The sequence below is a fragment of the Impatiens glandulifera genome, chromosome 3 (assembly GCF_907164915.1).
Source record: "Impatiens glandulifera chromosome 3, dImpGla2.1, whole genome shotgun sequence".
NCBI classification, from domain to species: Eukaryota; Viridiplantae; Streptophyta; class Magnoliopsida; order Ericales; family Balsaminaceae; genus Impatiens; species Impatiens glandulifera.
In genome coordinates this window covers 11132648-11160519 of record NC_061864.1, presented here as the reverse complement: position 1 = coordinate 11160519, position 27872 = coordinate 11132648, and the positions used below count along the sequence as shown (strand labels likewise).

At 32.6% G+C, this 27872-nt stretch overlaps 4 protein-coding genes across 9 annotated transcripts; 2 read left to right on the top strand and 2 right to left on the bottom strand.

Moving 5' to 3' along the window:
• Positions 1-102: 102 nt before the first annotated feature.
• On the bottom strand, positions 103-3248 carry LOC124930796 (50S ribosomal protein L9). Of its 2 annotated transcripts, none has more exons than XM_047471153.1 (6): positions 3102-3248; positions 2428-2605; positions 2185-2319; positions 955-1071; positions 637-714; positions 103-544 (listed from the first exon to the last, which is right to left on the bottom strand). In XM_047471153.1, exons 2-6 carry the CDS (start codon positions 2581-2583, stop codon positions 293-295), a joined length of 738 nt encoding a protein of 245 aa, XP_047327109.1. In that variant the 5' UTR covers positions 2584-2605; positions 3102-3248; the 3' UTR covers positions 103-292. The 2 variants fall into 2 exon arrangements, with proteins under 2 accessions (XP_047327109.1, XP_047327108.1); XM_047471152.1 differs by having other exon boundaries at positions 2428-2666; positions 3101-3241.
• Positions 3249-5053: 1805 nt separating this feature from the next.
• Positions 5054-6572, top strand: LOC124931125 (transcription factor DIVARICATA-like). Its single transcript, XM_047471519.1, has 2 exons — positions 5054-5925; positions 6020-6572. The coding sequence occupies exons 1-2, from the start codon at positions 5519-5521 to the stop codon at positions 6420-6422; spliced, it is 810 nt and encodes a 269-aa protein (XP_047327475.1). The 5' UTR covers positions 5054-5518; the 3' UTR covers positions 6423-6572.
• A 3542-nt stretch (positions 6573-10114) lies between these two features.
• LOC124929034 (coronatine-insensitive protein 1) lies at positions 10115-14737 on the bottom strand. Of its 3 annotated transcripts, none has more exons than XM_047469294.1 (4): positions 14449-14737; positions 13832-14366; positions 12060-12531; positions 10115-11169 (listed from the first exon to the last, which is right to left on the bottom strand). In XM_047469294.1, exons 2-4 carry the CDS (start codon positions 14329-14331, stop codon positions 10354-10356), a joined length of 1788 nt encoding a protein of 595 aa, XP_047325250.1. In that variant the 5' UTR covers positions 14332-14366; positions 14449-14737; the 3' UTR covers positions 10115-10353. The 3 variants fall into 3 exon arrangements, with proteins under 3 accessions (XP_047325250.1, XP_047325251.1, XP_047325249.1); XM_047469295.1 differs by having other exon boundaries at positions 13832-14323; XM_047469293.1 differs by having other exon boundaries at positions 13832-14737.
• A 2339-nt stretch (positions 14738-17076) lies between these two features.
• Positions 17077-26928, top strand: LOC124929234 (serine/threonine protein phosphatase 2A regulatory subunit B''beta-like). Of its 3 annotated transcripts, XM_047469536.1 has the most exons (13): positions 17079-17648; positions 18610-18852; positions 18968-19073; positions 19185-19284; positions 20662-20767; positions 20957-21047; positions 21808-21949; positions 22436-22583; positions 22741-22850; positions 23932-24088; positions 24978-25103; positions 25222-25372; positions 26481-26928. In XM_047469536.1, the coding sequence occupies exons 1-12, from the start codon at positions 17499-17501 to the stop codon at positions 25360-25362; spliced, it is 1620 nt and encodes a 539-aa protein (XP_047325492.1). In that variant the 5' UTR covers positions 17079-17498; the 3' UTR covers positions 25363-25372; positions 26481-26928. The 3 variants fall into 3 exon arrangements, with proteins under 3 accessions (XP_047325491.1, XP_047325490.1, XP_047325492.1); XM_047469535.1 differs by having other exon boundaries at positions 17077-17648; positions 18968-19284; positions 25222-25369; XM_047469534.1 differs by having other exon boundaries at positions 17078-17648; positions 18968-19284.
• The last annotated feature ends 944 nt before the right edge of the window (positions 26929-27872 follow it).

Below are 27872 nucleotides of genomic sequence, written 5' to 3'. Positions count from 1 at the left end.
TTAAAATTGAATGAAAAATAACCAAAATAGTTAGTAGGACTTTTTGACGATTATTTTAGTTTAAACTGAATAATTTATCCAGCCATAAAATGTCTTAAAATTGAATGAAAAATAACCAAATATTATTGGAGAAAACAAAGGCCTCATGAGTGAGTGATATTTAAAACACTAAAACATTCCTTCCTTACTTCAAAAGAAAGAAATCAATACATGTAAAATAAGTAGTAGATTGCTCTTAAGATCAAACAGAAATTGTCTTCTATGCTTTAGATAAAGACCAAAAGCTTTCGTTTTACATTTGGGTTTCAACAGGAGCAGGAGGAGCAGCAACAGCCGACTTAGGTTTGGGAATGATATTTCTCTTGACCTTCACTTTGAGTGTTTTCCGCCTAATCTTAACATTCAGAGTCCACTGCAGTTTACCATCAAACAAAGGTATGGCCTTTGGAAACCGAAGGCTTAATGCATGCTCTCCAACAGTTGTTAGAGGTGAAGGCAGGTGTATGTTATCTCCTGAAATTTGAACGTGAAGTTGCCTTGCCACCTATATTCAGTACCCAAAAAGGTTGATAAAAAACTGAACCGATAATCCAAATTTAATCTCAAAAATCAAGTGACAAACGCAAAATGACAAACCTCCGCAATAAGTTCTTCTTTGGTTACTGGTGATCTTAATTCCTTAACTTCACCAACCTTAATATCCTTCCTTAAAGTCTGTCAGGAAGGCAAATCAAATATTAAAAAATGAAAGAAAATGAAAACCTTGTCAGAGACATAGGTCAGGAACAACCCAATAACTAGCATATACTATTATGGAGTCATTTATTTTGCAACAGAAAAATAAAATGTCAAAAGAACTTAAAGAAGGAAAAAAGAGAGAGATTGCCTAAAATAGGTTATAACTTATTTATCAGGGGCTTATAATGAGTAAAAAATCAAAGAAAAGACCCACACCAGCACTGCATTTTCGAGGCGCCTTGCTGCTGTTGCATGTTCGCTCATGTTGTCTGCACTTGTTGTTACTTTTTTTGCAACAACTTTGACCTCTTCATCTTCCTTTGGCTGGTAAATCTGAGATGTAATCAAGTAATAACTATTATACAGCCATTTTCCTAGTAAAGAGTGTGGGAACCAACTGAATAGAAATGGCCTCAAACAAAAGTGACATTAATGTTAATTTCATGGACATAAGAAGAAAAAGAGAATATTAATGCTAATTTCATTGACATAGAACGGAGAAACAACTATATGCAAAGTCCACTGAATTTGTTGATCTTTCATTGTAACATGTGTTAACTAAATATTATTTCGAAGAACGGTCACATTTTATATATGTTGTTCAAACAATGATCAAAACAAATTACACAAAAAGTAAACCTGAAATCAACAAAAAAATAAATAGAGCAAGATCATTTTAAAGGTAGCAAAATTAAAAACTAGCTCATTCCAAGCTCTTTAAAAGTGATGATGATAGCACCATCAAAGGTGACAGGGGAACCCGAGAGAACATCAGGTAGTGTGGTGATTATCAAGCTATTAAGGATTTTAATCGGTGGGGCTTGGCTGTATGAAAAAATATATCAATGGTTTCTTTAAAGTCAAATATTCCACTAAATGATGATAGGAATGAGAATCCAATGCTTTCAAATATTTGGACTCCAGCTCCCATCTCATCCAGGTCTCCTAGAAAACATAATGCAGATACAGATCTTCCAATACCAGATCTCCCTCAGAAAAGAAAAGGGTATAGAAGCCCTTGAAGTTTTAGTTACATTTACCCAAATTTATTACATAGTTGTTAGACAGCTGGTAGGTTGTTATTAAATAAGAAAAATGTGACCTTTCTATGATTATAAATAGAGATGCTTAGCTCTAAGGAAATCTATTTTTAAAGTATTAGGAGAATATGAAGCTTCAGAATGAAACATAGTCATCAAATACCCTCACTATCAAGATAGTGCCAATAAACCGGAAATAAGAAATAACACCTAGGACACTTCAAATTATTGAACTCTAATAATCTTGAAATTGTTTTCATATATTCACATATTAACTTGGACAGATTGAGCGCAACTGAAACTGGTATTTGAAGTCTTGCTAACACTTAACTTAACTACTTGCCTAAATGAGTGCATTCGTCATAGTGAAAGAAAAGCCACAAATTACAATGTAAAAAGAAATAACCTTTCGTTGTTCTCTAATGAGATAGATATACTTGTCAATACTTGGCACAGCAAGCAACTTAGGCATCAAATAGTTGCGGAAATAACCAGGAGCAACCTTCACTGTCTCACCAGCTTTCCCAAGCTTGTCTATGGTCTGAACTCAAACAAAAGAAAAAATAAAAGTACAGAGTTAGTTAACTCAAAAATTGATAATCAGATATAAAGCCTGAAAAATAATTATTATAAGGTCATATGAGCTAACCGTTGTAAGAATAACATCCAACTTTCTGTATCTAACACCTTGACCAGCATGCAGCAGTGGGTGATGCAACACATTTTCGGGTCCTAAGAGAATTCTTGGTTCTCTGATGGAAGTGATATGACGGAGAATATTTTTACCATATCGCACGTAAGCCATTGTAGTAGATATACCAAATCTGTATCATAAGAAATTGGGTTGTATGAAGACTCCAAGATAAACCAGCCAAGAGATGTGAACCTATAGAAAGAAAAACAACTGGAGGCCTACAATTGTAGGTTCAGAATTGTTGGAGCTTCATTGTGCAATAAATTAACAAGTTTTTCTCTTTGTCACGTCAAATTGTTGAAGAACACTTGAACATTCATTCAAATCGTGATGCTTTGAAACATTTTGAAGAGTATAAACACATTAAATACAGTAGTCCATCATCACCAAGTGAGTTAAACTTAAACATAATTATTAGGGATTTCATTTTTCACTCCACTATTGATCAGCAAAGATTGCCAAGCATGAACAAACTCAAGATCGTCGCGTTATTAATGAACTATCGTACAAGTTTCCGAAGCACAATCTCATTTACATATATCATTTGATCATGGAAACAGTACAAAAGGAGTGTCCAAAAGGCCACTTATTACATGAATGAAGAGATAAGAAAAATGAAACCTTAGCTGGTAGGTTGGTCGTAGAGGTGGAATCCGTGGCTGAGATAGGTCACGATTTGGCTTTAGGCGGCCGGGGTAGAGCCGGAGAAGGTGAAGTCGCGGTCAGCAGCTGAACCTATACAGGTTACAGGGCTCCTGAGAAGTGTGAATTGCTGGGAGACTGTAATGGGCCTTGTTGGGCCTTGCTGATAAATTGGGTTTGATCATTATTATATTATCTTATAACAGCATAAATTGAGCTAAATTAATAAAACCTGGAATTTAATTAAAATTCAAAACTTGTAGAATCCAAAATTTGCTTGGAATTGTAAAAGAATGTCTTAAAAAATATTAGTTATATATTATTATTATTATTATTCATATATAATTAAATATTTTTATATTTAGATTATTTTAAAAAATATATAATTAAGTATAAATTTAAAAATAATAATAAATAACACAATACAAAATTTATATTTATAAAATTAGTTATATTAATTAATTTATTTAAATAAATAATATTTTTTCTTTTAATTTATAAATATATAACTTATAAGGCTTTATAAATACTTACAATTATTTACAAATTTATTTTAATAATAGATATTAAAAATGATAAAAATATTTAAACATAGCCACAAATCATAACATGGGAATAAAAATAAAATAATAATTTAATTAAATAATAAAAATAAACACGTTATCCAATAGATTATCGAATTTGTAGGTTCTGGAAGCCGATTCCATATACTTTCCGGAACGAATATCAGAAAGCGTCGTAGCATTGTGAATGATATGAATTTGACGATTACGATTATTGAATATTTGATAATTTTCTCCAACAAGATAGTTTTACCAGAAAATAATTAGAATGATAATTCAAACACATAAGTGTACCGTATTAATCGCATTAATCCAAATTTCACAACTATTACCCAAAACTCGGGCATTACCTAGTGAATTTCAATAATACTTTCTAAAAGATTTCAAATATTAGTCAGCACTCGACAAATGCAAAAGTAAGTGAGTTGTCGAATACTCGAATCAACATTCTCATGCGCATATCATGCGTAAGGTTTCTACCGTGAACAGTGCCAGCCCTGAGAAGCTTGAGATTTTGGGGGCCTATGCAAATTTAAATTTTGGGGCCCCTAAAATAGTAAAAAATTAATTTTTTTTAATTTTAATTAATAAAATAAAATATAAATAATTAATATATTATAATACGAGACTAAAAAAGATAAAAAAAAAGTTATTTTTATAATATATATTTAATATTAAAGGAGAAAAAAGAGAAAAAAATAATATTAATAATATAATATTATTAAATATATAAAAAATGGGGGCCCTATAAAAGTGGGAGGCCCTATACAAGTGCATTGAATAACACTACATCTAAAGAACGAGATCTTTTCATATGCAAAAGTAGGTGAGTTGTTGAATACTCGAATCAACATTCTCATGCGCATATTATGCGTAAGGTTTCTACCGTGAATAACACTACATCTAAAGAATGAAATCTTTTGATGAAATCTTTGACAATTAATAACCCATATGGGAGATTTGAAAGAAGATGTCTGAAATCTCAATTGCATAATTTGGTAAGTTATAATTTATTCACTTTTCTAAGCCTATTAATGGGCATTTAAGTTTGGCCTAGGATAAAATGAGTTGTGATAGATTACTGTATTTGAGAATAGAAGTTGATTTATACCTAGAATTTGGAAAGTTGTGTAAATTTGATTCTCTAGCAAAATGGGGGATTGAATGAAATCAAAAGGGAATAGAATCAAAAGCAACATAATGACAGACTCGTACTGAGAGCACTAAGAAGAAGAAGGAAGGAAGGAAGGAAGAAGGTGGTCCCCAATAGTATACTTTTAACCTAAGCTGCTTAGCATAGCAATAAAAAGTGTGGGCACTATAATAATAGTACTGGACTGCTAATGACATGTGAATATGATTACTACTTAAACCATATCAGAAAGTAGCAGCCATATAGTCAGCCAATAGTCCAGTCCCTTTACCTACCCACCCTTAATAATTTGCTGGAAGAAAACAAAGCTAGAACGAATTCGAACGCTTTCTTTTCTCACTATAAGACTCCAACAAAGCTTCATTCTCAAGATCAACTGCCCTTTCTTCCTTGGATTCTTGAGAATCAACCACTTTTTTCATCTGGGTTTATGTTTTAAACCATTTCCCCTAATTATTGCATCTAGGGTTGCTTTTCTTTTCGTGAAATTTCAAAGATTCTTTTGATTCCGAAAGGTGGGCGTTGTTTTAGATTCTTCAACTCAACTTATGCTGTTACTCTGAAAGAAAATAAAAGAAAAGAAGTATTCTGATTCTGATTCTTCTTTTTTTTATCCCCTTTTTGCATCTCATCTCATCTGTCCTGTCTGTTTGTTATTAAGTCATTGAATTGAAGGAGCTAACATAACATGGTGGAAATGGAGAGTCTTTCTTGTTTGATGCAAGAGAATAATAGTTTGAAGAAGATGATAAGATGGAGTAAAGAAGAGAACAAAATGTTTGAAAGAGCTATAGCTATGTTTGATGAGGAAATTCCAGACAGATGGCAAAGAATAGCAGCCATGATTCCTGGAAAATCAGTTTCAGATGTTATGAAACAGTACAGTGAATTGGAAGCAGATGTTTGTGATATTGAAGCTGGATTAGTTCCAATTCCTGGTTACTTCTCATCCTCTTTTACAGTAGAGATGATGGCCAATTGTCGCGTTTTTGGTCCTTTGAGATCAACAAAGAGACCTTTCATTAACAGATCTTCTTCATCATCTTCTGATCATGAGAGGAAGAAAGGGATACCATGGACAGAAGAAGAACACAGGTGAATGATCAACAGAGAAAACCCAATTCACAGTTTTATACTATTTCTCTATGAATCCTTTAACATTAAAGTTTTGTTAATAAAAAAATTGTAGACGGTTTCTCATGGGACTTGAAAAGCATGGAAAAGGAGATTGGAGAAACATTTCAAGGAATTATGTCATATCCAAGACACCAACTCAAGTGGCAAGCCATGCTCAAAAGTACTTCATAAGGCAGAATTCTCTTGGCAGCAGCACTGGCGGCAGCAGCAGCAGCAACGGTGGTGGTGGTGGCGGTGGCAAAGATAAAAGGCGGCCAAGCATTCATGACATAACCACCTTCCATATCAGTAGTAGTAGTTCAGCCTCCATGTACAAGAAAAGTGGAAACAAATCCCAATCGTCGTCAAACGGGCAGACAATTAACTCGCCAAACGCGTTTCTTAACTGGACTCGGGGTCGTGGTGACACATTCGCTCAATATCCACCTTACGGGTTTGCATCAAACATGGCCTGAAGTTTATGGATGAAATTAATTTTGACACTGTTCATTGTTCAAGATAAATATGACTTCAAGTGAGGTTTCTATGAATGTCTCATTGATGATACCAAGAATATTTATGTGTCAAATAGTTTCTTTCTGTCTAAAATGGTTTAGTTTTCTATTGCACAACTCCAAAACATATCTTAGAAGAGATTCCTCTATCTATTTGAAAACACTTATTGTTTTCTAATATGGATAAGAAATTTTCAAATATGTCTGCACTTAAATTCAGTTTTCTAATATGATTGTATCTAAATTCACACTTAAATTCAGTTTTCTAATATTATTGTATCTAAATTCTCGATTTCTCGTAGAAGAGACAAAGAATTCAGTTTTGGTCTCTCATTTAGTAATTATATTTTATTGAGAAAAAAATAAAATATTCAAAATGATTATGGAGCTGATATATGGTTCTCAAATAATTGAGAAGAATATTTTATTTACTATTATTACTAGTATATATATTCTATTTGGATAAATTAATATACCAATAATTTATATGATTCATAGACCTTGATATTCCCCCTCCCATGCTTCTTCTTTTATTTTAATCTTGATATACTAAAATATATATATATATATATATAATTAATGATTAAGTTAAACTATCTAAATTATCAGGTCAAAAGATTTGGTTAATTTTGATATATATGTGAGAGTAAATGGATATTTGGGTCGGATTTTGGGTTGATTGGTCCATAAACTTAAAACGGTTAAAAATATAATTAGAAATGATATAAATATGTTTCGAACTTTCAACTTAACAAAAACAAGTAGAACCCTTTAACCAACTAGGCTAATAACATTTTATATTCTAAATTCAACACCAAATTTGATGAACGCGATGGTTCATTACTCTGCACTATAGATTTCACTATTGTTAGTGAACAATAATGGAAGAATTATGTTATATTTATAGAGATAAGGGACATAATTCATATGGATATAGTAAGTCTCGTCTAGGCCACTTTAATGGTAGTATTTACATTTTCTTTTTCATTTGTAATATGAGGAAGGAGTGGACTCTAAAGGTCAAACTAATTGAGTTGAGTAATCAAACTGTATCAATTATTTTAGAGATCGTTCTGCAATGTGAGAGTAAATGGATACTTGAGTCAGATTATTGGTTGACCCATCCATAAACATAAAACGGTTAAAAATAAAATTAAAAATGCTATCACATTTTTACTGTAATATTTTTTTCAAGATTTTTTTATATTATTTTTCGTGCAAATGCACGGGATAATGCTACTATAGTATAACTAACATATTTAATGGGAAATTATTTTCTAAAGTAAAATTGTAAATGTTGATGGATCTCTTTGAAACCAGAAAATTTATTTGAAATAACATATGGGGCAACAACTCCCACCTGTTAGTCACGAAAAAAAAATATCATGTAAAAAGGCAGAGAAATAAAGTTATAAAATGTAAAAAGTTATAAAGAAAAAGTCGCATTCCGTCTCGAGCATATCTTTTTTTCTCTAACTTTTTCAATGATAAATTTTATTTTTTTACGTGTCTGCGAAATGGGGTCACATCGGAGTATGATGTCCTAGCGTCGCCCTCTCTGTCATTACTCATTTATTTGTAAGAAATACTCCAAAATGTATATTTCACCTAAATTTAATTTGATTTTTTTGATTTTTTTTTTTTTGTAAGACATCAAATGTCTCATATATATAATTCTCATTAGTATCTTCATAAATTGAAACAATGAGTGACGAGTTATCACTATGAGGGTCAGGTTTGTTTTCTAAAAAAAAAAAATATTGAAAAAAATGGTATATTTCTCCACTTTGAATTACTCCAATTTGAATAGTCCAAGGCCTTTTGTTTTTTACTTTATTATAGAAAAATATCTATTGTCTTGAGTTAACATATGAAATAGAAAAAGGGTAAATTAAAGACCATAATTTTTCACTTTAAAGATGCAAAAAATCACTTTGTGATAAGGATTTGAGATAAAGTTGTCGGAAAGAATCATACAACTAGCCTGAGATTATTGATTCCTCATAGTTTAAAAAAATGTTGATAATTTCTAATATGAGAAAATTTATTTCTTCAAAAACATTTAAAAATAATCTTTTTTATGATACAATAAATATAAAAAAATCAGATCTAAACTAATTTTCAAAAATATAATGATTTTAAGTAATAACACAATTATGCTTGGCACAAAAGATAAATGATGATAAAATACAATAAAAAATTTAACATTATTAATATTAAACGAGATGGTTAAAATGTTAACAAAAACTTTTGAAGAAATCAAATGATTTGAATTCGATTCTTACTAATAATGTTTGAAACTAAAGTATAGTAACTAGATGCAAGTAGCATTAATTTTCAAAATTCAAATAATAATATATCTCATAAATTGATTCAATTGAAAATAAATGCTTATTTCATTTATGTGAATATTTGTTTCAATAAAATCAGAGTATTTGTTTTTAGTGGCGTGGTGATGTTGAGATCCGTCCTATCTTCCTAGTGGTCCGTCTACTTTTATTTTTTAAATGTATCTTGGTTTATTTAATGTTTGGAGATTTTCATATCAATTATTTAAAATAAAATAAAATAAATAACAATAGAAATGTGGGTAAAGAAAATTGTTGACAAGAAGGCAGTGGGTAATCATTATAACTGAAATGCAATTTAATATTTTAAAAAATTACATTTAAGGTATTATTTTTTATTTTTTTAATTAAAGAATAACTATCGCCGATAGTTATGTTCCCTCTTAAACTCAAAACGTTTTTAGATGAAATTAAACTCATGACATTTTAATCTCTTAAGTCGATTCTTGTCACTGTACTACCTTGATATGAGTCATTATTTTTTTTTAACTTACTCAATGAGTTGTTATTATATAAAATAAATATAATGAAATATATGAAAAAAAAAAACAGAGTAGGACAAGTAAAGCAGTATAATTTAAAGAAGCTATGGTGGTTTTGGTACTGTGGCCACCACTTTGTTTGAAAGCACTTTCTTCTTTAGAGAAAAAAAAAACATTAATTGTATATTAATGAACCTTTTATTTATTTATTTATTAAAATGGCATTAATATTAGGGATCTGGCTCCCAACTTGAAGAAATAAACAAAATAATTTGCACTTTATGCCAAAATGATGCCAACTATAAACTTTTATCCTTTCTTTCAGCTGCAAGTTGAAGGAGAGTCTTAACTCTCTTTTATTTTGTCATTTCCAAATCAGAACAAGACTAATCAATAATCATGTCCCAAAAAAGGACCATAAAGTGAACCAAATATGAATCCCTAGATTTTGTATTATTTTATCACTTTTTTTTAATAATAAGTATAACTTCTTCAAATTAAAAAAAAAAACATAATAAACATACCTTCAAATATAATTCAAATTATAAGTTAATTGTAAACACAATTTCAAGCTGAAAAATTATAAATAAAAAAAGTCTGATCTGACCTTAGAGGCAAAGAAGAGACAATATGGCAATGGGTTATAAGTAATTGAAGAGTCAACATATAATAAAAGACTAATGTGTGCCAATACTTAGTGAATTTGAAAAACGAATTTTCTCTGTATTAGATTATAAAATGATTCAACGCCAAACTCCTATTTTCTATCATTACTCATAATAAAATAAGACGACTGAATAAGAAAAAGATCAAAACAGACAAATGAAAAATAGCAGAAATCATCTTGTGTTCTTATGTACAACATAAACATTACAACATTCTATTAGAACCACAACCTTGAAACAGATCGATCAATCGACACTTGCCCAAGTCCGGCACAAACTTACAATTAATATAAGCAACAACACAAAGTAGGAACCAATTTCAAAAGTTATTTAAGTTACAACAAAGACCAACTGAAACAAGCGAATAGTATATATAAGATCAATCACCAACAAAATCTTACGCAGCTTCCAATGGCATAACACCTTCCTCAGGAAAATCCGTTCTTTGCCCTGCTAGAGAAAAGTAAGCTAGTATATGAGCTGGATGCTCAATTATCACTGGCATTTCCGCACCTTGATCTTCTTCAACATCAGCCACAATTCTCGTAGCTGGAATAACCTCAATATTCCAGAACGGGCGAGTCATGATCAACAGATCGCGTGCATTCGTCGATCGATAGCCTTGAATCCAAAAATACTTCAGCGAAGTTAAACGCAGAGTAGCCAGTGCTAAAGCCCCTTCACTAAAACAACATCCCCTCATTTCCAGCTTCTGTAAGCTAGGGCATCCTGCAGAGAATTGTATAAGACCCGCATCCGATTCTCCAACATACCCTAAAAGCATCCATCTTACATTTTGGCTGTACCTTCCTATATAACCCATTCCAACATCCGTCAGGCCACCTGGCCTGACGTACAGAGCAAATCTTTTAAGTTTCTGACAACCTTGTAATAAGGCGCGGACGCCATTGTCAAGGGGTAAGTCAGTTATCCTTTCTTCTCGATCCAGCAAGACAAAACGGAAGTCTCTCAGGTTCTTGAGTTTTGAACCGATGCATTCGAAACAGGCGTTAGTGATGTCAGTTACGTAAACTGCTATGTATTCAAGCTCAACGCAGCCATGTGCTAGAGCTGTCAGTCCTCTTTGTGAGACTAAACCTCCTTCATCCTCGATTCCGCGTTCATCGGCTCCACGCTCGATTCTCAACCTCTTCAGTTTTTTGCAATACTGGGCAAGGGCTTCTAATCCCTGGTCCCCAATGACATTCCTTGTCTGTTTACAGTAGAGGAGATATCATAAGTCAACTCCACATGCTAAAAAAAACATAAATTGCATCTTTTTTCCAATAATTTGTTTATAATGGAGTAGCTTTATATCATCAGACAAATTCATCCTTTTTTACTAATCCATCCATCCATCTAACTTTACAGCTTCATTTGTGTTCTCCATAAGAAACAAATTGTTATAACTACAACCATATTCAGGATTTGATTTAACATAATATACTAATATACATCAAGTTTCTGATTAAGTTGCATTGACTTTCTATATCTTGTGTAAATCCTGCTCTATACAAATGAAATTTTCATGTGTATACTCAGGTCCCTAAGGGGTATTTTAGGTAGCTTGAGAGTTTTTTTTTATCTGTTAGGGACAAATTTGTAATCCAACTAACTCATAAATAAAGTTTTCCTAATGTTTTTTTCTCTCAAAACAAATATCAAGTTGCTGATCAAAAGGCTCCCTAAGTGATAAATATGTAATTTTTCTTTTCCCATTTTATGATGATTCTTGCAAAGTATATTGAAAATAAAAATCTGCCCAAGGTAATAATGAATTTTATCGTTTTACCTTACCATAACCTCAAATGTAGCTACTTATTGATAGTATGGTGATGATCCTTAAAGGTAACAAATGATCAACACAGGCAAAATAAGCTTCATGGTTAGATAATTATGTTAATCTTTTAGGTTAACTTCTTTGAGAGTATTGATTCACATTAGGATTAGGTTTTATGCAATGATGAATCTGAAGTAATATTATTGAAGTCAACTTTCAATTCTTGAAGCCTTACCCTTTCTCAATTCAATTCTACAAACCAAATTTAAGGAGGGCGTATCATTACTACGAGAGAAAACATGAAATAGTCACAGAATTTGTACCTCTAGAACCTCCAAGTTGGGACACTGTTGAATCAAGAGACAATGATCCTCTGTATCCAGAAATGCGTAAAGGAGGTCTAATCTTCGTAATTGTAGTCTAACAGGAAATATAATGAACATCTCTTTCCGTCCCATATATGTGAAACCCAAACCACATAGTCTTTGGGGGAAAGATAATGCAGAATATTTTTCGGGTTGTTCGCCAAAAGAACCCCCGGCAAACTCTTGTAGCCCAACTGCAGCTTGAAAGAAACCACAAAGCTCAAGTAGTTCACATTCATTAATTTTCACAGAGACTAAAGAAGGACAATTTCTTGCAATATGTTCAAGATCTCCAGATTTGATTAGATTGAGATCTGTCATGTAGAAGTTTAAAGTTTCGAGGACAGTATTGTTCAATGCAAGCTCGTGCAACCATTCTCCATCCTTCTCTTTGATGTTGCTCTCTTCCAGGAACAAGGTTCTTAGATTCCTGTAAAAATAATAATTTGTTGAATGTTAAACATGAAAAAGGATCACTAAACCTTACAAGGAGATAAACATTATGCAAGTTAAGACAAAAATAAACAAGTTCATCTGATCTCCAAATTATCAAAATTGTGATGACATTAAGCTCATTATAAGCTAATCCCACCATTTACAGGAGGCACTATGACCAATCACAATGCTTGGTAGAGAAAAGAAGAAGAAGCTGACTGCATACTAGTTCATATGTTGAACATCAAAGTAGGGAATAGTTAAGTGAACCATTAACTAATGTGACTGAAATGTGCCTTTACTTGGGTAGCTACACAGAACTGGGAACTCATCTTCCATTTGGATTAGCAAAAGAAAAAAGCTCGGTTGTTGGAGTTATCTTACAAGATAGAATATTTTCTACAAAACTTGAAAAGAAAGTCATTCCAGATTGACCTTGTTTATTTATATCCCAAGTATTGTTTGTTATATAATCACATGAAATAACTAGATACATTAAAACCTCCTTCCCTGCATGGAAATGTCTTTAATACATTTTTCTCCACTTAAAATAACATCTGCTAGTCTTAATGTTATATACATTCCAATAAATATTAGATTCCTAACTCGCACCAAGTCCATGGTAACTGAAGGATGCTATGAAATTTTTGAATGGAGAGAGAAAAATATGTTTTTTGCTATATTATTTTTACAATAAGTTATACTTATTTAAAAAAAAATTGGAGTTAATTTTCTTTAATTAGGATAAATCAGAATCTCTATAGTATTACAACTAATATCTTTTAAAATTTCCTCAATTAGGGTAAATCAGAATCCCTGTAATATCTTAACTATTTTATTCTAAGAGATTTACAGAGTTAGTAAATAAGTAATTTGAGCCACTTTTAAAAAGTAAAAAAAAAAAAAAAATTACACCATGTTAAGGAAGCAAACTAACTTTTAATGCCAATTAACTCCTAAAGGATAATTGATTGTTGTTATGTTCTGAATATCAAGTTAGTATTTACTGCATATCCTTATTTAAAGCAAGTTATCTCAGCTTGTAGAATCATTCAGAAATAGGTTACAATTCGTATCATTATTCATTATCTTCATCTTCAAATTCTCTCTTTCATGATCTATTCTACCTAGAGTAGTTCTAAACATAACACTGTCCAAAGGGTTGGGCTAAGGGCATACAAGCAAGCAAGCAAATTAATAATATTGACAGAGCCCTCCAAGCAAACAAGGGTGATAATGATAACTGATAAGCATGATATGACAGAAACAAGAGATCGACAAAGAGAAAATCTTACTTGCAGTGACGAGCAATACACAGAATCCCATCAGTAGAAAATCCCGAACACTTGTCAAGTTTTACTGCAATCAATACTTTAGCACGAGATCGAGCAAGAAGCTCAAGATCCGAGTCCTTAACAATCATCCTTCGAAAATGAATAGTAGTCAATGAATTAAACGACCTAGCGAATTCCTCCACCCAAGGAGTAGCATAACCTCCCCAATTCTCAGGTATTAGATTGAACATGGCGGCCCTAGGTTTTCCCTTAAGTGTGATCGAATTAAGATTGGGGAACCTACGTAACAGCTGATTCGGTGTAGACGAGTAACAGAGAGCTATCGTGACATGCTTTCTCGTCGTTGAATCAATCTCGTACCACCGCCGACAAACAAGTGAAAGAGCGTCGCGGTCACGCGGATCGTGTATATAATTACTTATTACACACTGTAAAACTGTTTCCGGCATTTCAACGCCGTTTGCCCTCGAAAACTTCCTACCGTCCTCCATACTATACATAGAACAATAATTGAATCGGAAGTGATTACGTTTTTCTGCAAAGTGTGAAAAGAAATGAAGAATATTCCGCTTAATCCATAATTTGACTTACGAATTTCGGTTCAACTGATATAATACCTAATCGAGCAGTAAAAAGTTCAAACTCTGAGTTTATCCGCAGCAGGATCTAGAATGATTTGGTCTGAACGGAGGCAGACCTGGTTTCCACGCCAGTGACAGAAGTCCGGCCAATTGATTGATGTTCACGGTCTGCAAAAGGATATTCGATCTGCCAATAAGAAATTTAACGAACATCGAAAAGCATCATCGTCGTCTCCATTAGAATGACAGTGGGAAAAGGAGATTGGGTTATTATGTGAGCGGGCATTGGGTCGTTGACGGAGCATGTTAGACAGGGCTAATCGTGAACAAGTGGAGTGTAATTAAATAATTATTTTATTGTTTTGCTTATAAACTTTTCACATATACATATTCTAACCTTAACTTTACTTTCATCAATTTTTACCACTAATCTTTGTCCGACCCGACCCGACTCGAACTCAACTCGATGTAAATTAATAACAAAGATTACACAAATTTAATGCAAATCATATTACAAATTTAAATGTCACTATTAAATTCAAATATATCAAATCTCAATCAAAACTCCAAAATACAATATCAAATCTCAAAAGATATCATAATATATAAATAATGTAAACCATTACACTATTTAAATTAAAAATATTTTAAAAAATAATTGAAATTTTATTTTACTCCTAAGTATACATTTTTAATTAATTGAAATAAAAAATAATATTTAAGCACGTTGAAAAAACTTTTAAATCACATTATAATTTTTTAGTAAAAATAAGTGGGTGAATAAGAAAAATAAACCCAAAATCTTATGGAATAAAATTGCAAACGGGTTGGCAGGTCACTTGGGTCATTTCAAGTCGACCCAATTTTGACATTTTATTAATTATGTTAAACGGGTCAACCCGATTTCGATCCGAACTAAAATTATGTGACCCAAACCTGATTTTTTCATGTTCGGGTCGTGTTTCAGATTTTGACTTAGGGTTGTAAACGAGTCGAATTGAACTTAGTAGTTCACGTTTAACATATATTCGGACTCGAGTTTGGCTCAAACTCGATTCAAACTTTTACAATAAAGTTCGAATTTGAGCTTATATTCGACGCTCGATTCGTGAGATAACTAATTTAGAAAACTTATTAGATTAAGGTACATAATCTAGAAAACTATTAGATATATATTAGGGTTGCACCTTATAATAAACCCGAATCAACTAAAGAAGAGTCGGCTGTCTAAATTTGTCACGTACACATCAGATATCGCAATTGTAATTTCTTTCTTAGGATTTTTTTTCGTTGATTTGGTCTCTTCTTACCGTCTTCCTCAAAAAAAATGTAGCACTTGATTCACGTCTCCAGCTAAGCTCCTCTCGTGCAACCTCTTCTCAGAAGATCAAGATTCAATCCTCTCGTCTTCGCTTCGTCTCGAACGTTTATAGAAGAAAACCTCGTTTTCTTCGCCTCCTCTCGCAACCCTCCCCTTCTTTCTTTTTTCTTTAATCTTTCCCTTTTTAATCTTTAATGAATTAATTAATAATTTTTTTTATATATTTTGATTGGGCGTATTTAATTGAGTTTCCAAAATAAATCATATAATAAATAAGACGTTTATTTTTGATGGTTTGCAATCCAGTCAACTAGACGATTAATTTTATGATGACTAAATTGGACATTGAATTCGGTGTTGCACAAGGGGAAGGTTATTTTTGAAGAAAATGTTAGTTTTGTTTTTTTTTAAATAAGACTAGTTTGAATTCTAGTTATTTGTGCAGATACTATTTTATTTATTTTATTGTCAAATATCTTTTTATAATTAAATTGGTGTCCAATTAATACGATATCTATTCTAAATTAATTTGTATACGTTATACCCACCGAGCTAAAAATCTAATAAATTATTTACAAGTTACATTTAAACAAGCATCTAAACTAATATAGTCGCAAATCTCAAACCTCTGATGAATTTATCTTTATTGAAGTAAGAAGGTAATATGACTTCTTAATTTATTAATTTTTTCAATCTAATTATTTATTTATTTAATTATTTAATTCTAAAAGAAAAGGTAGGAACCACATTAATCATCTATTTTATTTATAAATTATCTTTAATTTTGTTTGAAGTTGATTTTTTTAGCTTGTAACTCTAACTTTTGGATTCATCCCTATTCTAAAGGAATATGTTTACGATCTTGAAAATCAAAAATTTAAAAGCTCAAACTTTGACTTGTTCAAATTTTTATGTTTTTAAAAGAGTTTGAGTTTGAGTTCGGCTCGTTAAGACTAACGAACAAACTTTTTATTGATGCACGATTCGAAAAGCTTGAAAACAACTCAATTCATTTACATTTTCTGAGTAGTTATACTTACACAATATTTATTTTATTTAAATAGATAATTTAATATATATATTATTTTTAATCAAATTAATTTTTCTTTTTTGATTACAAGTTTAAATTAGTTTTTAAACACGAATAAAAGAACACATTTAATAGTTTATTTTTTAAAAATAGTTTGTTAGGTTATTATTTTAATAAAAAAATTATTGTATAGAAAAACAACTTATTAAATAATAAATTCACTTTCAATATAAATAAATTATTACTAAAAATAAAAAAAAGAAAAAGAAAGAGACAAAGACCAAAGAGATACGCGAACAATGCCCATGGTTAGTCCATCTTCCACATTCATGAGTTGAGTTTAATTATTTTCTCTCCTGTCCCAAGGGTTTCGCGATCTTGAACCTCTGCATTCATCTGTCAAATTCCCTGTAAATACGCTTCTTCGGATCTCGAAATCTCAATTATACGGTTCTCTCTCTTCGATCGAGTTTCGTCTTGTCCCTCTGTGATTCCAAGCTCTGTTGCCATTGTTCCGAGATCCGTTGCCTTTTCCTGTGTTTGTTTCCTTGCATCTCCAGCCAGATTCTTAGTTTCACGGCTCACTTCTGTGAATTCGATAAGAAATTAAAGCACAGTACCACTTGCGATTGAGCTGTTGGTGCATGTTATTGCTTATTGCCTGTTGGAGTTGGCTTTTGGATCTACAGATTATAACTGATACACGGATGAGCTTTTGAATTTATTGATTCCGTGATGGATGTGGATTTTATTGGTGATTTGTGTTCTCTTGATGTTGAATTATTGATGCTTACAGAGGTCTCACCTCTGACCCTTAAGGCCAACCCTTACCTTGCTGAAAAGCTTTTCGACCAGTGGCTTTCACAACCCGAGACTTCCTTACTGGTATCTTAACAGTGTCTCTGGCTTATAACTTTTTTCACTATGATTACTTTAATGATCACTTATAGTTGAAACAAGTGATAGTTGCTATTGTTGTTATTCAGGCTTATAAATCATTGTTCTTGTCCTGTTTTAAGTTTTTATCTCTCAAACTGATGCCAAGTTTTCAAAAGTGACCATATTCTGCTTTTAACATATCTATATCAGTGCAATAAGCAAATTATGATCTTATAGTGAATGTATTCCAACATTTGATCCTTTCTCAAATGAACATTTAAATAGAAATTTCGATTAAGGGTTTTATATAGTATATTACAACCCCAATTCTACCATATTATCCAAGTTATCTGACAGAATCACACTTCATGTCAAATTGAAAGCTAGTCTCTAATGATTTCTAGATGCATGTAACAAATTGAAAGCGTTTTACATGTCAAATTGAAAGTGTTTTACATAGATTATTCTGGACAATCTTTCTGGTGCTTTATTAGTGAAACTCTGAATGATGAACTTGCCATGGTGTAATTAAAGAATGTGGACTGTCAAATGATTGGGTCTCAAGCAACTCCAAGAAACAGATATCCTTTGTACTTGAAGGACAGCAACCTTTGGTCCAACTATACAAAAATCAAATAGATAACCATTCAGCCTAATTGGCCCGAATCTTTTGTTTTAATCTAACCAAGTGACTGCGATATAAACGGAATTAAACTATTTCCTCAACGTTTTGTTCTACTAATCTGAACTGTGGTCAGGTGTTCAAAGCACTATTTTTTTCTACTTTGGAAATGTAGAAGCTTTATGGAGCTTTCTATGGATGGAATAGTAGCTGCTGCTCTTTTATACTCATTTTCTGTAGATTTAAACATTTGATTATTTTTTACAATTTGCTTTAGCTATGTTGGCTAATATAATAGTACTTGAGAGTGATTTAGTCTTTATAATTGTCTCTCTGTGAGTGCAGGTGAAATCATTACTTACCAATGCAAAGGCTGGTGTTCCCTTGAATGTTCCTGGAACATCTTCTAGTCCAAAGGCTACTTCAAGTAATTCATTGCCTTCCATGTTTCCTGCTGGCAGTGCGCCTCCACTGTCACCGAGAAGTTCATCCGGTTCTCCTCGCACTGCAAAACAGAGACTGGGCCCCTCTAATTTAAGCTCTCCTCTAAAGCGGATTAATGAGCCCCATAAGGAACTGATTCCACAGGTTACTAAATTCTGTGACTGTTTTTGTTCTTATGTGCTACAACCATTCTAGTATCTAGGCAAGTTTGTTGCTTTTCCTTTAGTTATTTTTATTTCACTTCTTGCATTGTTTGCAGTTTTACTTCAAAAATGGATTTCCTCCTCCAAATGAACTCAAAGAAAGATGCTTGTTTAGAATCAATCAGTTTTTCTTTGGTCACGTGGATGGCCTACAGATTAATGGTGAGATGTATTCTGAAGTTTGTCCATGTAAAATGTACATTGAAAAATTTATGCTTTCCTATGATTTTCCAATGAATGCTATTATCAATTTTCCTGCCTTCTGTTTTTCAGAATTTAAGCCATTGACAAGGGAAATTTGCAAGCTCCCGTCGTTTTTCTCAACAAAATTATTTAAAAATATAGATGTCAATTGCTCTGGTTATGTAACAAGGTAATCATTATGTCTTTCATTCGTTTGAACTTATTTTAATGTGATTGAAGTACTGTTATTATGTATCTATTCTTTTAATGTCTTCATAAGATGCCGTGTTATGTTGCATTCTCTGGAAACTTTTAGCTAGGCTCCTTTACGTCTTAATGCCATTTTATTATAATAAAGTCTCAAAGTGTCTTTACAAAAAACTTCTGCAAAGAAAGTGAAAACACAAGCTGTTTTCACACAAACATGAACAACAAAACAAATGAAACACTTTGCACTAATGAGGGCCTTTATGGCCTGAATAACTTCCATTTGCAGATGTTAGTGAGCATATATCTATGAGGTGTGACATAACACATGACTTAGGCTATGTGTATTACATCATTTTGTAGTGGTATATTTTGGAAGTGTGATGACTCCATTTATTCCATCTCATCCTTGATTTCTCCTTGGCCATGTGTGTCAATCACTATTATCTATTTAAAATAATTAAGCAGTATACTGGTGCAGTTAAGACTGGATTTTTTTTTTTACAAATATCAACTTTTCATTAAAAAGAACGCAAGATGCATTCAATTCAAATGTTACGAGACTGGATGTTGTTAGGATATTAAAGATTCAAAAAAGTAAAATAGTCTCTTTATAAGTGTATATGTCTCGACTCTTGATGTTTGATTAGATTAAAAGCACACTGTTTTTAGAAAGGAATTATAATCACAATGTTGTGAAAACTAAATCAGTTAGTGAACTGTGGTGTGAAAGCTGCATCTTAACTTTTATTTGAGAAAGCTCGTAAATGTGCAATCAAATTAATTCTCTATTTTGAAAGTGTTGCTTACTGCGCTCTCAGAAATTGAAAAGTAAGGCGTCTGCTCTCTGAAAATCATTGTGTAATCTTCCCTGAATCTTGATGATGTCTTCGTAGCCTTAAGAAATGTATATCTGATGTTGCATGTGCCAAGTAACTGCTTGTTTTCTACTGTTATATGGCTCTTTTAGAGAGTGTACGGGGACACTGGCTGTGCTGCTCAATAGTTTTGTTATTTTCATCAGGTGGTGGTGTTTTTTTAGAGATTGATATATGTTTTGTATCAAGTTTATCATCCTGCATTGGAAAACCACTAGAAAAGTGCTCCCAAAAAATCCCTTTAAGCAGAACCCCTGATTGTGTACTATGACTTGGTTGATCATCTGAATTAGTCTGCTTGTTGTGTAAGATAGTACAACGAGTTTCTGATTGATTTTGTTGGCAATTCTTAGACCTGTCTATCTATGAGATTGTATGATTGAAAAATTACCTTTCTTTATCCATGGGCTTAAGTCTTTCTTTGGGGTTATCGTCTCATTATCAATGTTTAAATGTTCTTATTCGTGTGAATATACATGCAGGGACGATTTTGTAGATTATTGGGTCAATGGTGGCATGTTGATGAAGGATACTGCAACCCAGATTTTCACAATCCTAAAGCAGCCGGATCATAAATATCTCATTCAGGTTTTATTTGCCTTCTTCTTCATGGAGAATTGTTGTGCATACTAGAGCTTGATCTGCATTTTGACGTGCAAATTATCTTGCCAAAGGTTGCATGTTTGTCAAATTAGTTTCAGGTGCTATAATTTTTGCATATACACAAATTTGCTGATATGTTGTTTATTCTTTGGATATTTTCTATTTATACTGCAGGATGACTTTAAACCCGTGCTTCGAGAACTTTTGTCTACTCACCCCGGCTTGGAGTTCTTGCAAAGCACACCTGAATTTCAAGAAAGATATGGTGTGTTTCTACATCCACCTCAAGTTTTTTTTTTTTTTTGTTTCAAATTGATACAATAATTTTCCTTTCATGTGATATATTGGTTTTGTTGTGAGGCTGCTTGTTTTTATTTCTTAGGTTTTGCTTCCAAATTTAGTTGTTAACTTTTATTAATGGCTTCCTATGTAAGATCATGCCTGTCTGAACTTTACATATTTTTAGAGCTCGGGAGAGCATTTCAGTTTAAATATGTTTCTATTAAGCAAAAGATGAGTTGTTTAGACAAATCCCCTAAAAAATGTGTTAATTCTATCTGAAAATGTCTAGAAGAATGCAGAAAGTGTTTCTTCTCCCTTCAGTACCGATATCTTTTACATTATTCTTTTTTTAAGGTCAACTTTTTGTAAGAATTAAAAAGACGAATGGAAGGTTCGTTCAATGTGTTACATAGGAAAACAAAAAATAAGAGACAGAAGATTAGCTTAGATTCTTATCAAATTGAAATATTCCCATCCCGTGCAGCCCCCCTTTTTGTAACTGATGAATACACGTGAAGTATGGGACTTTTGATCCTTTCTTTCCCATAGCTCTTCCCTTCAAAGGTTCTTCTGTTGTGATCCTTCTACATGGTCCACCACATGTGTTAATGGGCACTTTATCATTTGAATGATATTTCTTTATTAGTATTTGATTAAATGCATTGGATTTTTTCCCACATTCAGATACCTATATATTATCTCCACTTGTCAGAATGACCTATTTTTTCACATCAATTTTCCAGCTGAAACTGTTGTATACAGAATATTTTTCTACGTGAATAGATCGGGTAATGGTCGCCTTACACTCAGGGAGTTGAAACGCAGCAACTTGATTGCTGGCATGCAACATGCAGATGAAGAAGAGGACATCAACAAGGTTCTAAGGTGTGATGATAAAAATGTGTTTATTTTTGTATCAATTTGTTTATTTCTTTGTGGTTCATTTGGTCTCAATGCATGATCTCTTCCACATAAATGGGATAAAGGAGCCTAATTTGGAGTTATCTTGAACTTTGGCTTGGTGGATCTTTGTATGAACTTCCATGTCCCCCCCCAAAACCAGAAAATAAAATGAATTTAATTCCCTGCTTAGACCAAATGAATAAGGTGTCTGTAAGTTGAAGTTTTCTCATATAAATATTTAAATATTGTGCTGCTCATTGATTAAAGAACGTCTAGGCTACATTTACATATTTATGTTGTATCAGATAGTCTTCTTATAAAGCAATCTGAGATAAATGCATTTCTTTTTGGTTAAAGAATGTTTGAGCTACTCTGTTTTCATATTTCTTGGAAGCTCATGTTCCATCTAATTTTATATTTTGTAACAATTCCTGTTTCTTGCTGATTTAAGCTTTCCTATTTTATTAGGTACTTCTCCTATGAACATTTCTATGTAATCTACTGCAAATTCTGGGAGCTCGATTCAGACCACGATTTCTTAATAGATAAAGAGAACCTTATTAGATATGGGAGCCATGCACTCACTTACAGGATCGTGGATAGAGTATTTTCTCAGGTTTGTGTTGTTTCTTAATTACCTGTTCAATTATGTTATTCTCATGTTGGTGTAAGGCTAAGGTCCTTTACTTATAGTCTTTTTATTCTGCATAGGTTTTGTTGTTGAACTATTATTCTTTATTCCTTTTCCTTATGTGATTCTAATATGCATGCAGGTCGCGAGGACTTTTACTAGTAAGGTAGAGGGAAAAATGGGATATGAAGATTTTGTTTACTTCATACTGTCAGAGGAGGATAAAACTTCTGAGCCTAGCCTTGAATTCTGGTATGTGTTCTCCCCTGATGCTATAATGCCTGTTTATTTCCTATAAATTGATCAAAGCTGTACTATTTGTAATTTTGTATACAATTGGCTCATCATGACCTTAAATAGGATAGGTCAAAATATAAGCAAAAATAAGATAAACTTGGGTAAAGACCATGTACCCATCTGTCCTATTTCAAAGAGACACATAAGCCGCCTACACCCGTAGAAGGTACAAATTGAGCCAATAGTTTTTCTAAAGCGTGCATATTAGCCCTCCTTCAGGAGTTGTTCTGTTGTCTTTGGTAACTTTTAAGAGTTGCCCTTAGAAATCGCCACCTAAGCTTGAATTTCAGCCACACTAATGTCATCAGAATTAATAAGATGATTCCTTTATCCAAGGGCCAAAATATATACCTTTAATGAAAACCTTTGATTGATTTTGTAGTTTTCAAAATTTAGGGAGTCTCTTTTGCTTAGTTCAGAGGCTTTCTAAACATTTGTTTCTAATTTAGAAAGATAAAAAGTAAGAAAGTAAGTAAATGAAGCCTTCTTCTCTTTGGTTTTAAGGGTGGATCGATTTGTTGCATTATATCCCCTTATCTTCTTTTTTTTTTTTGAAAAAAGTCAACATTTTATATCATTTTGACTGTGAATGCATTTTGTGTTCACAGTTTCAAACAGAGGAAAATTAGGAAAGAAAGCCAACTAATAATGATTACAGAAAGTTTTGGTTAAGTGTCTTGATGCTGGAATTGGAGTCCTTTATGTTTGGTACTTGGTGAGATTTACATGCAGGGTGAGGGCCTTGGGAAACTCACATATTCAAGGAAATTAAGTTGTTTGTTAGAAACTTTAAGGACTATTTGATAATTAACAGTATATACTCGATGCCATTGTTACAAATTCTGTAAAAAAATTATAACTACTGCACTGGAATAAGTTGAGTGTTCCATGTTTAATTCTCTTTCTGATACGTTGGCTGTAACAATTGCTGTTAATTGCTCCAATACTAAACAGGAAGTACAATTTAAAAGGGGTCAAAAGTACAAAAAAAAGCTAGTCAGCTTACTACTTTTTGGTTGTTCATTTTCATCTTCAGGTTCAAATGCATAGACTTGGATGCGAATGGGATTTTGACGAGGAACGAAATGCTCTTCTTTTATGAGGAGCAGTTGCATCGTATGGAATGCATGGCTCAGGAGCCTGTTCTCTTCGAGGATATTTTGTGTCAGATTGTTGATATGATTGGACCAGAGGTTATTCAATTTAAATATTGTGAAATTTCTTTGGGTTTTGTAACTTGGATAATACCTGCTACAAGCCTACAACATTACAAGTATTTGTTACATCCTGATGGATTCTCAATAACATGTTCCAATAATTGACCAAAAAAACAAAATAATTATTCATGCTTATCTGTGAAGAAAAAGTGTTATAGGTAGCTTATGAGTTCCCAAATTTCTGGAGGTTAATAGTTCCTCATCAAGATATGACCATCAACTAATTCTTTTACCTTTTCTCCCTCTCAATAAGAGTTTTTTTTTTTTTTTTAAATAATCCTATATTTTGAAGAAAAATCTTGTTTGACGAAAAGTAGATTATCTGTGGTTATTTGGGTTAAACTAAAAAGATCATTTGTATTTAATATTTTAATATGTTGTAAAATATAAAGTAAGGCTATGCTAGTATTTTAGTTTATGATTTGATTGTTGAAGTTATTGATGATGGGATAAGAGGTTATTTGAATTAACCCTTCATCGAACAAGGCCAAAGTTTGAGTACTGAACTTTTGAGGTTTTGTTCAGCTACAACTAGGGCTTGGGTTTCTTTTTCACTTATTGAGGTGGACTATCTCCCTTTCTGGTGCTCTTTTCTCCCAGAACTGCCCAAATATTGTACCTTACCCATTCTTTTGCAGTAAAATAGTTTCATATATTTTTTTGTTTTGTTTTCAATCATCATCATTCCAAGATATATTTGTTCTCATTAGATCCTTATTAACCTAGCTCCTTTTAGAAACCATTATGTCAGTATTAGTGTTTAGCAACTCATGCTTATGGCTTCTTCTTGAGGAGAAGTTGGCAAAGTATTTCAAGTAAGCAGCATGTCATGGATGACACTGAAAAATCCTTGTTTTGTTTGCAGGATGAGAGCTACTTTACATTACGTGACTTGAAGGGCTGTAAGCTCTCAGGAAGCTTTTTCAACATCCTTTTCAATCTTAATAAATTTATGGCTTTTGAATCTCGTGACCCATTTCTCATTCGTCAAGTGAGTTCTATACACATACTAGCAACTGCTATATTATTCTTTTACTAGCAACTGCTATTTATTTTGTGGCTGAACTTAATTTATTCACGTCAAGTTGTAATTGTATTAATGTATTCAGGAACGTGAGAATCCACACTTGACGGAGTGGGATCGTTTCGCTCACAGGGAGTATATTAGGCTTTCTATGGAAGAAGATGCCGAGGATGCATCGAATGGAAGTGGTGATGCTTGGGATGAATCACTTGAGGCCCCATTTTGAATTCAAGATGGTAAGTCACATTGCTTATGCTTAGTAGTATTTTCTTTTGTTTTCCATGTTTCTAGATTTAGTATATCCCATATGGAAACACTTTCTGTTTTTGAATCTGGAACTCAAACCGCATCCAGATGAGAAACCGTCTTATGTTTTCAACTTGATCTCATTTTGGTTCCACCTCCTAATCAAATAACTGACAAAAAAAGTGTTTCCAAATGAGCTCAGAAGGGGATTTTTTGTCAGTAAGAAAATTTTGGTAATGAATCTTTCTGCAATTCAATGATTTTGTTTTTAACACCTGGCATATACTGCAGAGAGGTTGTGTATAATTTTCTGCTTCAAATCCAGCTGATTACCCACTAACAACTCCCTCATTTAAGTGAGGGCATGACCGCATGACTATAGGGTCATGCTGGCCTCCTCCAGGAATAAACCTAGTTGCAAAACAATTAGAAAAAATAAATCATTTTTTTAAAATCATTGTGACAGAGGAGAGTAATGAAATGATTCAATGGATGCAATAGTAGAAATTTTCTGTTAATTTTGTAGAGTCCTTAAATATCTCTAATGCTGGAGGATACTTCAGAAGGAAAAAGGTTTCTCCCAAAGCCAATTTACATGGTTTGAAGTCATAGCTTAATGGTGTTAGTTTCTTCAAGGTGATGAAGTAACTAAAACGAAAACATCTGTTTTTCTTTAAGGTCTTGTTTGATTTAGGGTTATTTGAATAACCATTTCTGAAACCAACGGAGAGGTAGAGACATGGTAAAATATCTTCCAAGTATAACCTTGTTTGATGTAAGTGATTGGAAATCAGGCTATTTGGATAAAAAGACAATAGGAGTATAAATATAGTATATATTTCAAATATACAGTATTTTGGTAGATGATTAGATTGTTCATTAAATAACGGGTTATTTGAAATTCAAACAATGACTAAGTTAGTGTGTTTATGATATTTTCATAGCTTAAATGTAAATTGGTATCTGAAATAAATCCATGATGTTAGTTCCAAAACTTGTACAGTTTTCTGGTATCATCTCTATATTGAAATTGATTTAGGTTCATTTGATTTTTTTCTTTGCATTGCTTAATTGTGGTTCATGTCTCTCAACTGCCAGGGTTTCCGGAAGCAGCTTTAGCTTCAGACTGTTAATCTACCCAACTGACAAATTAATTTTTTTTCTGGACTATTATTCAATGAGATCGATAGAAGGCTGCATTGATGTATCATTGACTGGGAAAATTGGAAATCTTGTGAAAAGTGGTCAACTGGGAAATACTCTCGATTTAGGGGATGGTGGTAAAATTGCAAAGTTGATAAATTTCATTCTAGTTGCTAGACGGAATTATGTCAAGACTTTTTCTTTTTTAGACTTGTATTTTCCTACTTTAATTCCCAACAGGAAATCGAATGCCCATATGATTAACATTTTTACTTTTTTTTTTTGTTTTTTTTTTTGAAGTACTGTTATTTAATGTTCCTCGTCCAGCTTCTTCTTGCAAATATTGACACAATTTGTATTGAGGTTTCTGTATGTTAATCTTAAGGAATTTACTGTGCATTCACACTCTTATTATTATTATTGTTATGATTTAATTAGAGGGGTCTAACTTGGATCCCCAATTGGAATTCTGGTGTGGGTTTTATTAAAACACTTTGGCTTCTCCAATTCTAAGGACTAGCTTTTGAAGTTATATTCTGAGTTGTTAAATTTGCGCAAAAAAAAGGTTAATCTCTATAAGTATAAAATAAAGTTATTTTTGTCATCCCCTCTTTTAGTCTAGCAGTCGGCAACAAGAGGTGAATATTCTCACCCTAAGGTCTTGGGTTCGAGTCCGTCAGAAAGTGTGTTTACGGGCTATCCGTTGTTCCCTTTAAAATTCTACCAAGGTAGTCAAGTGGTAAGAGCCGACTTAAGAGATCAAAATGTCACGGTTCGATTGTATTGAAAGCGCTTTGAGTTTTCCTTTAATTCTCCAAAAAAATTATTTTTTTTTAACAAGAGGTGGATATCCCTATCTTCTCTGTGGTCCTGAGTTTGAGTCTGTCAGGTTACAAATTCTCCGTCGGGTTAAATGTGTGCTTAACACGCGGAAATTAGTCACTCCAAAAAGAAGTGTAATTCAACGTTCTAAAAAAGTAATAATAAAAAAATACACCAAAATTACAAGTTATTTTTGTTTATCCTCTTATGGGAATTTTGACACCAGGATTTTTCTTGATTTCTTCCAGCTTACCTTACTACCAATCTTGATATTGTTGGGCATGATGGGCCAACTCGGTAACAATCCGGGTCGAGTGGGGTCTTGAATTTTGTGATGTACAGTAAAATTTGAACCAAACTAAAGTCCATGAGGGGTGTGTGTTGTGCCAAGTTATTGACAGTGCATTCTTTATGCCAGCCAGCCTTCCTTCCTTCAGTCCTTGATTATTAATTATATAATAAAAAAAGAATTTTGAGAAATATAATTTTGTTATTATTGAAATAAATTTAAATGCCAGCCAGCCA

What these genes read in the sequence shown, in the direction of transcription:
- LOC124931125 (XM_047471519.1), top strand. Translation starts at nt 5,519, where the DNA reads ATGGTGGAAATGGAGAGTCTTTCTTGTTTGATGCAAGAGAATAATAGT. An exon ending in TGGACAGAAGAAGAACACAG is followed by an intron (nt 5,926 to 6,019) that starts GTGAATGATCAA and finishes AAAAAATTGTAG; the next exon opens with ACGGTTTCTCATGGGACTTG.
- LOC124929034 (XM_047469293.1), bottom strand. Translation starts at nt 14,331, where the DNA reads ATGTATAGTATGGAGGACGGTAGGAAGTTTTCGAGGGCAAACGGCGTT. An exon ending in TGTATTGCTCGTCACTGCAA is followed by an intron (nt 12,532 to 13,831) that starts GTAAGATTTTCT and finishes TTATTTTTACAG; the next exon opens with GAATCTAAGAACCTTGTTCC. An exon ending in CCAACTTGGAGGTTCTAGAG is followed by an intron (nt 11,170 to 12,059) that starts GTACAAATTCTG and finishes TACTGTAAACAG; the next exon opens with ACAAGGAATGTCATTGGGGA.
- LOC124929234 (XM_047469535.1), top strand. Translation starts at nt 17,499, where the DNA reads ATGGATGTGGATTTTATTGGTGATTTGTGTTCTCTTGATGTTGAATTA. An exon ending in AACCCGAGACTTCCTTACTG is followed by an intron (nt 17,649 to 18,609) that starts GTATCTTAACAG and finishes CTGTGAGTGCAG; the next exon opens with GTGAAATCATTACTTACCAA. An exon ending in ACCCATTTCTCATTCGTCAA is followed by an intron (nt 25,104 to 25,221) that starts GTGAGTTCTATA and finishes TAATGTATTCAG; the next exon opens with GAACGTGAGAATCCACACTT.
- LOC124930796 (XM_047471153.1), bottom strand. Translation starts at nt 2,583, where the DNA reads ATGGCTTACGTGCGATATGGTAAAAATATTCTCCGTCATATCACTTCC. An exon ending in TCATTAGAGAACAACGAAAG is followed by an intron (nt 1,072 to 2,184) that starts GTTATTTCTTTT and finishes ATTACATCTCAG; the next exon opens with ATTTACCAGCCAAAGGAAGA. An exon ending in GCCTCGAAAATGCAGTGCTG is followed by an intron (nt 715 to 954) that starts GTGTGGGTCTTT and finishes CCTTCCTGACAG; the next exon opens with ACTTTAAGGAAGGATATTAA.